At 35.9% G+C, this 14444-nt stretch overlaps 1 protein-coding gene across 2 annotated transcripts in view; it reads right to left on the bottom strand.

The window, feature by feature from the left end:
• stac (SH3 and cysteine rich domain) overlaps positions 1-14444 on the bottom strand; it is a 36709-nt gene that overhangs the window by 19818 nt on the left and 2447 nt on the right. The window contains exons 2-4 of one of the 2 annotated variants that reach the window (XM_016269858.1): positions 8639-8993; positions 3693-3722; positions 1634-1734 (exon numbers count right to left, since the gene is read on the bottom strand). In XM_016269858.1, the coding sequence (XP_016125344.1) occupies positions 1634-1734; positions 3693-3722; positions 8639-8993 (486 nt within the window). The remainder of the gene's footprint in view (positions 1-1633; positions 1735-3692; positions 3723-8638; positions 8994-14444) is intronic. The other variant, XM_016269859.1, reaches the window with a different exon arrangement.

Genomic DNA, 14444 nt, shown 5'->3' with positions numbered 1-14444 from the left:
TATATATATATATATATATATATATATATATATATATAGTATTTATAGAGTTTTAGCTTTTAGTTTTAATTACTTTTCTTATTTGTAAGTCGCTTTGGATAAAAGCGTCTGCTAAATTACTAAAAGTAAAGTAAAGCATTTAATTAAACAAGCTTCATCGGATCTGAGAGGGCATGGTGACATCACAAGGACACAAACATTTGCATAAACAACGCCTTCAGAGCAAGACATTGACGAATAGTCACCTTCTCACCATAGGCCTCGCCCACTGGCATTCAGTCTGCGCGTGATCTGCACGTGATGTACGAACTACTGTCTGTAATGTGTGTACGTTACAGTGCAGCAGCGCATTAGATTAGAACGGCGATTAACTTACCTGTACAATAAGCTGTTTAAAACGTGCATTCTCCCATTCAATTTCGAGCATCCAGTAATATAATCTCACATGTCTTGTGGAGCGCTTTCAGAGTATGCATTTATTTGTCATTTTAACTGTTTGGAAACGGAGCGTAAATGTGGAAGTCCTTCAAAGATTTCTTATCCTGTTGCGCCCTCTATAGGACCAGTGACTAGACGACGTCAAACTTAAAAGCGCCATGGCAGAGCATTGAAGTCGACTAGTCGGTGCAACCCCTACAAACAACAAGTAAATGATTTCATAATGCATTGACTGGAAATGACCATTTTATTTTGTATTATCATGTTTTTAAAACACTCACATGCAATAGTGAGGGGGCAGGGCATTGATACTGTTTCCTATGCAATGACATCAGCCAATCATAACATTGGCTGATTACTGAGAAGCCTTAAAGGACACGCCCCTTAAAAACAGGTCATTTTAAACAGAGGGTCAGAATGAGGGTTGAAAATAATAATTTTTCCACGTTTATTTGTTTTTTTTTGTGCAAAAAACTGAACTTGTTCTCAAGGTCACTCAATCCTTCTCTGAGAAACCTGACTCACTCCGGTACTGCACTGAAGCCATGGGAAAAGCAATGGAAATTTTAGCACTCTTTTCCCATTTGGACATTTTTTTCCCTGTGTGTGTGTGTGTGTGGGGGGCGTGTGAATTTCCCAGAAGAGTCGTGACTTGTGGGTCCCCTGAGTAAAGCACAGAGGTGTTTACATGATAGATGCATCTTGATATTCTGTATCAACTATCCCATCTTTCTTCTCTCTCACTTTCTCTAGTACACACCGGAGAATCATTAACATTCATACTCACACATAAATTCATGGAAGGAAAAGACAGACTGATGACTCACACCTTCAAATCACCAAAAATAACACTGTGAAGAGTATCATATCTTAACACTCACACACTAAAAATCTTTATCTACTGCCAGAGAGGAACACCAGGAAAGTGATATTGCAAATTATAAGTATGGACTTGGTTTCTCCATCAGTGGAGACCGGAGAAGTGTGTTTTCATTGCTACACTATCTGTTATGTCATGTCTTAATAAGCCTCTTCATACGATAAACAAACATTGGCCAACCTGATCAACAAATGAACATAAACACTGAATACATGTTTAGTTCCACATTCAATTTCCAAGAGTAATCAAATATCAACAAAAACTAACAAAGTGAGGGAAAAAACACTCAATTCACAAAGTAAAAAAATATCTCACCAATTTCCCCATGCATCTCTGCTGTCCAACTCGATCCAGGCACTTGTTGTGGATGCCCATCTTGCAGGCTTTGCACCGGAGGCCCAGCTTAGCATTGGTGCCTAGCAGTTGAGGTCAAATTCAGTTAATATCAGGTTTAAATGTCTTCTGATAGCAAACTTATTAAACATAAAGGTTATTTGTACAAAGCAATGTTATATTACTGCTAAACAACAGAAAGTGATCAATAAATACAGCCAGGTCAGAGTTGGGAATTTCCACATGTGCAGTTTTGTTGGGAAATTCTGGTATCAAGAGCAATAGTTTGTTTATTATCATCCACAGTTAATTCTTAATTAGCAGTTTAACATGAAATTCCATATAATTCTGTCAGAAGTTTTGAAGGGTTAAAATATTAAACACTCTTAAAAATAAATGTTCCAAAAGTGCACTTTTTTTCTCAGTGTGAAGAACATTCGAGTAATCTAAAGATTGTTTTCCCACTAAAAAGATCCTTTTACACAATGGAAAGGTTTAATGGATTTTGAAGGTTCTTCATGGAACCAAAGATGCCAATAAAGAACATTTATTTTTAAGAGTGTGGGGGAGCAATTCTGCAAGTGTTCAGGTTGCTGGTCATCATTCTGGCCTACATTTATTTTGCCTAAAAAGAAGATCCCTTATAAGAAGATCAATAAATTATGGCTTCACAGTCCCAGAAACACTTGCAGAATTCACACTTATTGGTAGTACTGGAAACAGGAAAATGCAGGTGTTAATGCTAAGCTGAACAGAAACAGCTGAAGACAAACAAGAGCAAAGCGTAAAATTTGAGAACAAATGTACAAGAAACCATCCAATAAAATAGCACTCTTATTCTCAAACAAAAATCCTACTCTTATATTTGCTCAGTTTCACAATTTGATATCCCCACACCTGATGCTCAGAACATGCATTCAGAGACACGGTTTTATTGATTTAGACACTTGGAGGAAGGAAGAACTACAGAAGGAAGCTATACATGTATACTTTGCCTGATATCGATATTTGTACATAACATTTGTGTTCACTTGAAAGCAGGGAATGTAGATCTCCACCACAAAAGTCACAATGTGCAAGCTGTAAAACTCTTAAGGTTCTGTCAATCAAACTGCAAACAAAATGTAAACAAAATGCTAAAATAAATTCACCAAGAGCATGTTATAACATCCATTTTCTGCTTCTTCCAGTAACAACACTCTTGTGCCATAAAATAATAATAAAAACATGCTTTAATCCATAGATGCCTCTGACTCCTCCCATTATGATAACTCAGGGTGAACTCAGGGTAAAATTACGTTTCTTTCTTACAGATAGGGCTGAATGTTTCGTTAACCAAAATAAACAGCTTTTCCCATGGCAAATTATGCAATACTTTGATGCATGCTTCTTTGGATGATCTTTGGGTAATGGAGAATTAATAAGGCCTAATTGCTTTCAGAAATTAAAAAACTGCCTCTGTGCAGGATAAACATAAACCGATTTTATTGTGGTGAGACAATAAATACTAATTACTGAAATTATAGTGTGTTAAAGTCACGTTTCCAGCTGCTTCCCAAGAGCGAGCAGCACTTTATTGAGATTAAAGCCACCTACTGGTAAAAACCTCTGTATCTTCCACTATATCCAAGCACACAAAATAGACACTTTCATTAACTTTAAACCACCAGAACAAAGTAGACCATCATCTACAGTATATAACAACAGCATGCATAATAAAGCTCTGGAAAACAGCACACACAGAATAACATGATCTATATTCCTGTGACAGTAATGAGAAACAACAACAACAAAAAACAATCCCATCACAGAATAAGAGTATTGATATTGACCGCTCTGGGGAAAAATTCTATTAAGCATTGGTCTGGAAAGCATATGAGGAGCCACTTCATCATATGCATTTCCTGAGAGTGCTGAACAAGTCTTTATGAGCGCAGAAGCAGGGAGAGGGTGGGTTGGGGTTGGAGGTGGGTGAAGGGAGTTATCTATTTTCATTCGGTTTCGAAAGAGTTCAATTCATCATCAAACAGAACAGACTTACCGAACACCTTGCCTGCTCCCCCTTGGCAAGCTAAAACAATTACAGGAGAGAATCCCTCTTGCATTACAATTATTTCTTGAAATATAAAAATAAAATGTTGGTCAAACAAGGCAACACGGCATTAGTTACAGCTCATTCAAGGTTTACAGATATTGATTTTTCAAAACATGTATCTCTGAACACTTCGATGTAATAGCCTTTAAAGGATTGTTCACCCAAATTCTGTCATCATTTACACACCCAGGTCATTCCTAAGCTTTATGACTTTCTTCTGTGGAACATAAAAGAATATTTTTTTGTCCATTCAATGAAAGTTAATGGGATCTAAATCTGACCTTTCATTATGGACAAAAAAAGAAAGAAAGAAAAAAATATATATTTTGAGAAATAGCTTCTTTTATGTTCTCTCGTGTTTGGCTAAAGCAGAATATCTTCTGCAGAAGAAAGAAAGAAAATGAGTACATGATGACAGAAGAGTTTACATTTTGGGTGAAATATCCTTTTAACTACACAAGATCAGAGAATAGAAAATAATATATTTCCTCTTTTGGAGTGACTTTAAGATTTAAAATGATAAATGAAAATTTTGTTTTGAATAATAAAATATGAATGTGGAATGATTAATAGGGTGAAAACATCAGGTCCCGCTGTTGTGAGAATGACTCTGTCACAGGGCTCATTTGCCCCTGTCTGCTTCATCAAGCTGCTTCCAGCCATCCATCGATTAATCAAACATCACATGCTCGGTCCAGACTCTCTTATGCCTCCCTGTGCTGATCACTTCAGCCTTTGAAAAAAATCTTTAATGCATTGTTAATGTGTTTAATGATTGGGTATTTATGTGTTGAGTACTTTGTCTTGGGTTGAGAGGTGATGCAGGGCAGAACAATTATAATGAAAACGACATCGACTCAGATCTAGTTCAGGCCAAGTTTCAGTAAAAGTGAAAAACAAATGCCTGAAAGTGATATTAGAATATTTGATCAAAGTCATAAAATGTTTGGTCTTCATTTTGGACTTGTGTGCCCTAAGGGAAAAAGAGGAAAATGATTTCATCATTCACCAACACTCGCAAAAGCTGCATGATATGTTCTGTGGACTTAATTTCAATGTTGTTAATGTCATCAGATGCCCAATGGGATGAGAATCCACCCACACAGACAGCCAACCATATTCTCAATATGCTAAGCCTCCTTTTATACTTTGAAAAACAGCATGGCTTCTGTGTCTTTAGAAATAGATGTCTCTGCTTTAGCCAAACATGAGAGAACATCAGCATGAAAAACGTGTTACTCTCCGATCCAGAAAACGCTTTGTAAATTGCTGACTGAAATTTTTAAATGAGCTCAATACGAAGTATTAATAATACAGAACACACTTTTTAAATTTTCATTCGGAATGAAATGCACGGTCAGTTCATGGTGAGTAAATATCTTTAAAGCTGCACAACTGACCATTAAAACATTTCTTAAATTCCTTTAGTTTTTACCCACACAGCTAAGTGGGTGTTGAGTGGGAGTTTCTTCAGAAGGGACACATTTTACACTCTCTACTTAATTTGTACACTAAAATTGTTCAACTGCGAAAAGACATGAAACCAAAAGAATTATGTCATTTTTGTAATGTTTGTAAAATACTTTTTTTTGCTTAACTGGAAATGGTCACTAATAAGAAAAATATTCGGTAAGCAACCTACTTATAGAAAATTAACTTTAGTAAAACTAAAAACTACAATTGTTGGTTGTAGTGGTTGTGATTTTTTATTTTGTTTTATTATTGTTTTGTATATGTATATAAAATATGTATAATTTTCACAAAATAAATACTGAAATGGTTTATGTTTATTTTACTGTTAAATATACGTATATTTCTATTTTATGGTGGATTTTCATAGTTTAAGATTAAAAGTCTGGGAGAGTCACAGAGACTAGAGTTAAACAATAAAATCTATACATAATAGGCAAAAAATATTAAAAAGTTAAAGTAAAAAAGGTATATAATCAAAAATAAATGATGGCATGATTAAAAAAAAAAACTCTGGATCATAAAAGTGGCCCAAGTTGAAGCTAGCAAGCGACCAAGTTAGTAATTAAATAAGTAAGTAAGTAAATAAATCAATAAATAAATACATAAACTTTTAACCACAGGAAAAAAAAACTCTTTAACTTTGAACTGGAATCTAAGCAAAATAGCAACAGGTCAGTTATCTGTATCTTTAGCTCAAATACCCCATTCACCACACAACTGGCTATCACAAACGAGCACGGAAAACAAAGGCACGTGATGCTGAAACCCAGTTAATTCCGGTGTCCTGATATCCTGATATCTGATCCAAATGCAGAGATTTGGGTCAACGGCACGTGGGCTCATATTTAATCAACCTGTGGAGATTTGGGTCACACACAGGTGTCCTGACATCCGATCCATATGCGGAGATGTCACGGTTTGTTATTTAGTAATGACCCATTAGTCACAGCAGGATATTGAGACTCGACACACAAGCAGAAGAACTAGCCTCACCTCGCTATTTCTTCCAGACAGCTGGTGAGATCTCATCAAATTCACCTTCCTGCATGGCAGTAATCAGAATGCTGTGGGATAATGAGCCGACAGATCATTCCTCATCTAATGCTGAGTAAGCTCCGGTTTCTCTACATTTAGTACAAAGCTTTGAAATGCATGATTTGGCCTCTTGATGTCCTTTTCATAAGGATGTGCCAGGATGGGATGTGGAGCCCTGCCCTCATTAGTGTGCTCTTCTGAGGGAGTGTTAGTGAGGTAAAGAGGTGATGAGGCCTGACAGATCCATATGGCAGCCACAACCACACACACACTTTTTTTCTCTCTCTCACACACTGTGCATTCAAAACATAAAACACTATTCAGAATATATTACAGAATAAGGCACTAATATGTGCTTTATAAATACTAATAAACAGCTAATATGCTAGTATTATTCATGCTAATAACCAACTAGTTAATAGTGAGAACTGGTCCCTAAACTAAAGTGTTGCCATACAGTGTGTGTGTGTATGTGTTCATCCTTGTGCTATGGGTTTCTCTTTTCAAACAGGTGGACATCTGTCCGACTCACCACACAAACAAATTGAAAGCTGAGCCACAACCTTGTTGCCTTCTAGGACAAACCCACAAATACTCTAATGCAGGCTCAGTGAGCACATATGCTTTTAAACACCACACGTACTGTAAGTAGAGCTCTTTATCTTAAAAATACCTCACTGTTTCAATTTGAAGAATTAACTCATGATTTACATTATAGAAAATCCAGTTTGGACAGATGACCCTCATAGAGGCATAAATATGGGGCATGAAGCTTTCGATTGGCGGCAGTACACCTCAGTTTGATGTATTTCTGTCTGACTACCCTTTCCAACAATAAAAATACATTTTGGTGACAGACTTTAAAAAATGTTAAAACTCATTTTAAAACATTTTCAAAAAATCAGGAAAGAGTTGAGAGGCTTAAGGACCCAATATGTCCTATTTTGATGCACTTGTATTGAAACAGGACTTGTAGGTGGGACTTGTCCTTTTTGTTTAAATAGCCACTGCCCTGCAGAAACATATATTGCTATAATTTTATTATAACTCAGACAAAAATGTCTAAACAGCAGCATTGAAATTGAGTCATCATTATATTTGCAGCAATTTCCAAAGAATAAAAAAAACCTTGGAGTTTATAAGATTTAAAAAAAGAAAATCTGCAAAAATGCATTAAATTAGTCAAAAGTGACAGTAAAGATGTTTTATACAGAAATATTAAGCAGCACACCTCTTTTCAACACTGATAGTAATAATAAAAAAGTTTCTTTAGCACCCTATCAGCATATTAGAATGATTTCTGAAGGATCATGTGACACTGAAGACTGGGGTAATGGCTGCTGAAATTCAGCTTTGCCATCACAGGAAAAAACTGTATTTTAAATTGTAACAATATTTCACAATATTACTATTTTTAATAGGGATGTAACAAATCGATGTACCATGAGCCAGTTGAAAATCGATACAAATATGTAACGATTTAAATCGGTTGAGAGGTTAAATGAATGGCGATACAGTTTGGGTGGGCATTTATATGAATGTATCTCTGAGAGTTGTTGCCTCTAATTATAAATGGAAAGAGCAAAGCCTTGGTTTGCCTAGCCTATATAAAGAGATTTATTTTATTTATGTTATTTATTTGTTTGATTCGGGGTTCGTTTTAAAATTTTTATTTAGTTTTGTTATGAGACATATTTCAACAATTCACATTTCAAAAGAAGTGTGCAGCATTTTGTCCAAGCAATAATAAAAGGACACCTTTTCACTTATAAATGGTCTTAAATCTATGTTTTAAAAAAATGTGAAAATCGTATCATGTAATCAGTATTGTGAATCGTATCGCATCGCGATTGAGTGAATCGTTACATCCCTAATTTTTACTGTATTTTTGACCAAATAAACACAGCCTTGGTGAGCATAAGAGCATTCTTTCAAAAACATTACAAAATCTTACCGACCTCAAACCAGTGAACAGTAGTTTATATGTGCTACAAGTTATGTAAGCTTTTAGGAGTGCACTCACATATGACCTCAAATCTAATAGACATTGACTAACAGCCACAATCATTCGATTTTTATCTCATGGAGTCTTTAACTCATTAAGTCGTGCCACTCTTATCTTTGTTCACCGCTCTCTACATGCTCAAATCTTTGTGTTTTTTTGCGTCGTCCACAGTAACAAAACATTAGTGTCTGGTGGCCGGACAACAGATGGGTAATAGAATATTTTAGATTATGCCTTCAGTCATCTAATCTATAATCATTATGTTAGAGATCAAAATAGCCTCCCCTGTCTAAACAAGCACAAACACAGCTTTGTTCGTGTGTTTTCTCTGTAATGAGAGCTGTCGCCAGTCACATAAAGATAAAACACGTCCTCTTACCTACAATCATGTGGTTGCAGACGTCACAGAAATGGGGCTTCTTGAAGATGTGCTCTAGAAACGTGTGTGCGTTGGGGTCCGCCGGGCGTGGGGCTCGGGATGGTGAACAGATTGTGATGGGCAGATTGCCCGGGATGACGTTAGGCAGTGGAGGGGGTGGTGGAGGAAGGGACATCGTTGGGGACGCTGAGACGGACACACCGATGGTACTCAGATTACCTGTGCTGTTGCTGACATCAGAGAGCAGTTCGGTTTGAAACTTCACATCCTCGATCGGCCGTTGGAAAAAATTATCTGCACTTTTGCTGCGAAGACTCTTGGTCTTGAAGGATAGTGATCGCTTTAGCCTCTGCAGCTGAAACAAATGTAAAACAGAGTACAAAATGCATCTGTTAGCATCTGATTTAGACAAATGCTCAATCCCATATGACGTAAACAGCCCCCGGAGCATTAAACTCTGTGAGTGGGTGATTTTTGATGCTTGGCAGGTGTTAAATGAGGGCATTCTCACTGAAACAACCTCCAGATGATTATACGATCTCTCCAGCCATCATATGTTAACCTAAATCAGCAAGGCTAAAATTATTTATGTTCATGTAACTCACTGAGCATCAAAAGGCTTAATGAAAAAGAAAAGAGGAAACGAAGAGAAAGATGGGCTGTCATGTCTCTTGGTACGTAACCTCTTTGTGCGGTGCACATTACCCATTATATCAGTCATACAGTGACAGCCCTCTAAATTAGCTGACAACACCCACCAGGATCATCTTTGCCTACTAAAAATGTCCTCTAGGCCACAGTAACCTGCACTACTTCCCCAAGTATACTGTGCACAGAAATGCTATTCAAATCAGAATAAAAATGAAAAGTGCCCAACACTAAAGGTTAGACAAGGGTAGTAATGCAACTCAACAAACCATATATTTAAGACTGGGAAGTGGAAAAATAATAGTTTAACAATCCTCATGTGTATATATATTGGCACACTTTATTTTAAGTTCCAATTCTCACTATTAACAAACCATTAACTACGACTTTTGTCTCAATAAACTAATTTGCTGCTTATTAATAGTTAGTAAGGTAATTGTTAAGTTTAGGTATTTGGTAGGAATAGGAATGCAGAATATGGTCATGCAGAATATGTGCTCTATAAGTACTAATAAACAGCCTAATAATAATAGACATACTAATATGCTACTAGTTAATAGTGAGAATTGGTCCCTATATGGTAGTGTTACCATATGTATATATATATATATATATATATATATATCACTCTCGGCATCCGACCCTCTCTTTCACATATTCCCTGAAATGATGCTGAAACACTTCGCTCTGCAGGACCCAGGTGGGAATGGACTGCACAATCCCGCCCTACAGATCAATTACATGTTGGTCAGGCGCAATACTTAATTATATTCAATATTTATTTGTAAAGCAAGTCATTTGCATTCATTACCACTCATTGAGGTCATTACCAGTATGGTATGAGTGACACTGCCATATGTTTGGTCACCAGCTTTTAGATACTTCAGTGAGCTCCTTGCAAACTCCTCAGGTGTGAAGGTGACCATATCTGGCTTCTGATGTCCTGTCATTGATGTTGAAACCCCAAATGGAGCCACCGTCTTAGGAAAAAAAATAACCATTAGGGAATGAGGACATTGATATCTTACTCCTGGTAAGCTCTATCTACATCTAATACACCCAAAACATTATTCACCTAATGTGTGGCTGAAGTTCTGGATGGTAAAGAGAGCAAAATAACTAGCATTCTTTTGCACGCATTACACATTTTTTTTACTCACCTGAATAATAATTCCCTTGGATTTATATTCTGCTTGAATACCCTGTGAAAACCTCTCAACAAAAACCTGTAGATGAGAAGATTTTTTTTTTTTTTTTGATATGTTGACATTGCCAATACAGTGCAGAATGTTATTTGAATTGCAGAAGAAGATAGAATGTTTCAACTTTGTGTAGATGTCTTGTTAAATTGACCTTGGATGCTGCATACAGGGAGTAAATGGGGCAGGGTATTTTGGCTATGCCAGAGGACACATTCAGAATCACTCCTCTTCCTCTAAGGAAATACATATGGTCAGTGTGCTGGTCATTTGTTAATATTTGTATGAAAAATCATGAGAAAACTATTGAACAGAGAAGGCCAAACCTTTGCTGCATCCCTGGTAGCACAATTCTGCACATCTGAAAACATAAAAAGTGGTGATTCAAAATTGTTTATCATCTAAAATGTAATAAGTAAAAAAGTCAAACATTGAAATCTATTCATATTACGATGAACTCTATAAGCCTAACAAATATCAACAGGACAGACTTGGTAAGAAAATGTACAAAAATGTGTTTGATTGGATGCATGACCTTTGACGGAAAGGTTTATTTTGCTGATAACAAGAATTTTCTCTCCAACTTTTAAAAGTCAACCAGTTTATTTTTGCAAATCATACATGATTATATAATTAGTTGCATTTTATTCTTTGCATTTAGAATAATTTTCCCTTGCTTTCTGGAACCCTGTCAGAACAGAGCTGAATTTTGCGTGTGACCGCTAAACGACCCACCAGTTGCTAACCACTGCCTCTTTGGAATGTGTATGGTGAGTGGTAAGGTTCTGTTTGCTTGTACTCACCTTAACCATGGCTTTTACATTGCAGTTGATAACATCATGTATTCTCTAGGAGAGGCCACAACATGAAACATATAAATAACATATGTATATATGTATATATATATATATATATATATATATATATATATATATATATATATATATATATATATATATATAATAGATAACTCCAAGACAGCTATGAATTCATAAACACACTTTTGCTGGAAAACAATGACAAAACATTTCAACCCCTGCTATCTGTTTTAGTTTGCAAGACAAAAAACATGTACAAGAACAACAAATGTAAGGTTTAGTGACACTGCATTACTGGCCTGATCAAGCAAGTGACTGTTCTATTAGCTGGCCTAAAACTCTTACCATGGCCCTAGGCCTTACTTATGGTGGGGGCCCTATGTGTGTGTTTTTTTTGTGTGTATGTACTGTATGTGTGTGTTATATATATTGCCCTTTTGGACAGTCCTCTCACATTATGTATCCACTAGAGGATCAGTGCAGTGTGTTTAGTGAGCTGCATGCCTGTGTATGATGATGGCCTATTGATCTCTGATGGCCATCAGAGAGTGATTGATCGATTAGTCCCTCCCTCACCACTCCTGTCCATCAGTGCTCATAGTTCACGGTCAACTTACAGGAAAAGTCACTTACAAGCAGCTCTTCTGCCTGAAATCCCTGTAAATAGCATCAAATTAGTTATTAAGGTGCAAATGCTGTTTGTTAAAAATTGGTTTTAAGTACTTACTGACATTTACAAGGCACTTGCTCTGTGGCAGAACTAACTGTAAACAACAGGGCAGGCTATCAAAAAAACCATTGCCTTAGTTCAAGTCTCACTATGCCTTACAGTTACAATAAAGTTAATCAAATAGGAACACACACACACACACAAACACAAATCAATGCCTGAGACTACTGCTTGAAAATGCACATGTCTGGGTTTTTATTTTGAGATTTTGAGGCTAGGTTCCTAACATATTAGAAATGAAGCAATATAACTGTCAACAGATGTTCCCTTTTGCACCGATTAAAATGGTTAATGAGAGAAATTTGACCTAAATATGGTCATTATAAAAGACCAACTAGATAATTTAAAGAAATTTCACATAGGATATGAAGGTTTAAATTAGATATGCACTGAAAATACCTCTGCCAAAAATAATGGCCAGTTCTACTAGAAAATCACGAATCTTATACATCTATTAGAAATCAATTCTGCTGCTGTCAGCACCAAATGTGTGTCCTGCTCTACCCTGAAGGACGACTCTGAGATATGGAGCTGATTAAGGTGGAAGTTGGTGGAAGGTATTTTTCAGCACAAGATTGCTGTCTTTAGAGAAGGAGGGACACATTTTATTAGGCATGCTTTACTCGTAACACATTTTTATCTTATCAAACACAAATTCATACAAAGCAATCAGACACATAGTGGAGACCAGAAACACTGACAGATTAAAAATTCACTTTGGGTTTTAGTCATAAAAGGTGTTCCTGGATCAGTTCAAGGTGCCATGTGCTCATGAATATGTTAATTGGGACAGATAGGCTATAGCCTGATCTTGGTTTAGTAATTTAGCTCTAAGATGGTTGATAGATTAGCAAATAAAATCCCTGATAATGATGAAATTCTCTGATTATTGGGCCAAAGTTCTTCTCTAGAAATAACAGCTTCAATATTACTCTAGAAATAGGTTCAAACAAGAGATGTAAAACCCTGCAGGATAGTTTCACTTCTTACTAAGAGCCTATTGCTTCTTGGAAATTTGTGAAATGCAACCAGCACTGGAGATTAAGTTATGAATATATTTTTTATTTTGGATTAAAGTCTAAAACTAACGAGTCATATTATTTTTTAGCAGTCTATTACATCCTTATTTGGTATATTCTCAAGTGAATATTGCAATGGACATCCAAAATAACTGACATGAAATTTAGCCTTTGGTCATAAATCAAATATAATGTGGTTTCAGATTCTTTCCATTTCAAAAGGAATTTTCCTTTTTCAAACAATACAAAATTTTCCTAACTTATGATCTGATTAAAAACATTTCCACAGGGCTTCAGTAAATAACATCAAATTGTAAGTGATCCCACTGATCAAAGTAACAGCTCTCAATTACACACAAATCCCTCAAGACTAATCTGATGAGTGAAGGCAATATTTAACACCATAATGCCATGGATAATGTACAAATTTAAAACATTCACACTCAGTGCACACAGTTTGACTGAAACAGCATTTATGGGAAGGAGGGGAATGACACAAAGTAAATTTAAATAATGAATCAGTTTCTGAATAACTACATAAATAAATAAAGCACTACTTACCGCCTTGCAGAACTTAATCTCTACTGATTTAAAGACAATAAATATACAAAATTCCCAACTGGCATAGAGCTCTAAAAGCACAGTGACCGTCCAACATTTGGGCTGAATGTAGAACTCTGGGCCACAGATGACCCAGAAAAACAGATGTGCTCAAACTCAGCACCGATGTGACAAAACACCACCTGCTATAACCTCACACATTAGATCTTAAAACACACACAACAAATCACACATCAGTGTTGAACTGAAACTAAATATTATTTTTTTTCAATAGTAATTTTTTAATCGCGATGCATCAATTTATTACTGCAGTATCACAAATTTCCTTTTGCAAAGGTGACTTCAACTAGGTCTCATATGAGCCCTATTACAAATAAACAACTTAATATAAATTACATGCATAATGTCACCTTTATTTGACCCTCTAACTCTAGCACTTTCTATTCTATTTTAATTCTACTTTATCTATATTTATCTTTGTGTGTGTGTGTGTGTGTGTGTGTGTGTGTGTGTGTGTGTGTATATGTGTGTGTGTGTGTGTGTGTATGTATATATATATATATATATATATATATACAGTGGGTACGGAAAGTATTCAGACCCCCTTAAATTTTTCACTCTTTGTTATATTGCAGCCATTTGCTAAAATCATTTAAGTTAATTTTTTTCCTCATTAATGTACACACAGCACCCCATATTGACAGAAAAACACAGAATTGTTGACATTTTTGCAGATTTATTAAAAAAGAAAAACTGAAATATCACATGGTCCTAAGTATTCAGACCCTTTGCTCAGTATTTAGTAGAAGCACCCTTTTGATCGAATACAGC

The sequence above is a fragment of the Sinocyclocheilus grahami genome, unplaced genomic scaffold (genome assembly GCF_001515645.1).
Source record: "Sinocyclocheilus grahami isolate Dianchi unplaced genomic scaffold, SAMN03320097.WGS_v1.1 scaffold54.1, whole genome shotgun sequence".
NCBI classification, from domain to species: domain Eukaryota; kingdom Metazoa; phylum Chordata; class Actinopteri; order Cypriniformes; family Cyprinidae; genus Sinocyclocheilus; species Sinocyclocheilus grahami.
The sequence above is the reverse complement of the archived record's forward strand: the minus strand, read 5'-3'. Positions and strand labels throughout refer to the sequence as shown.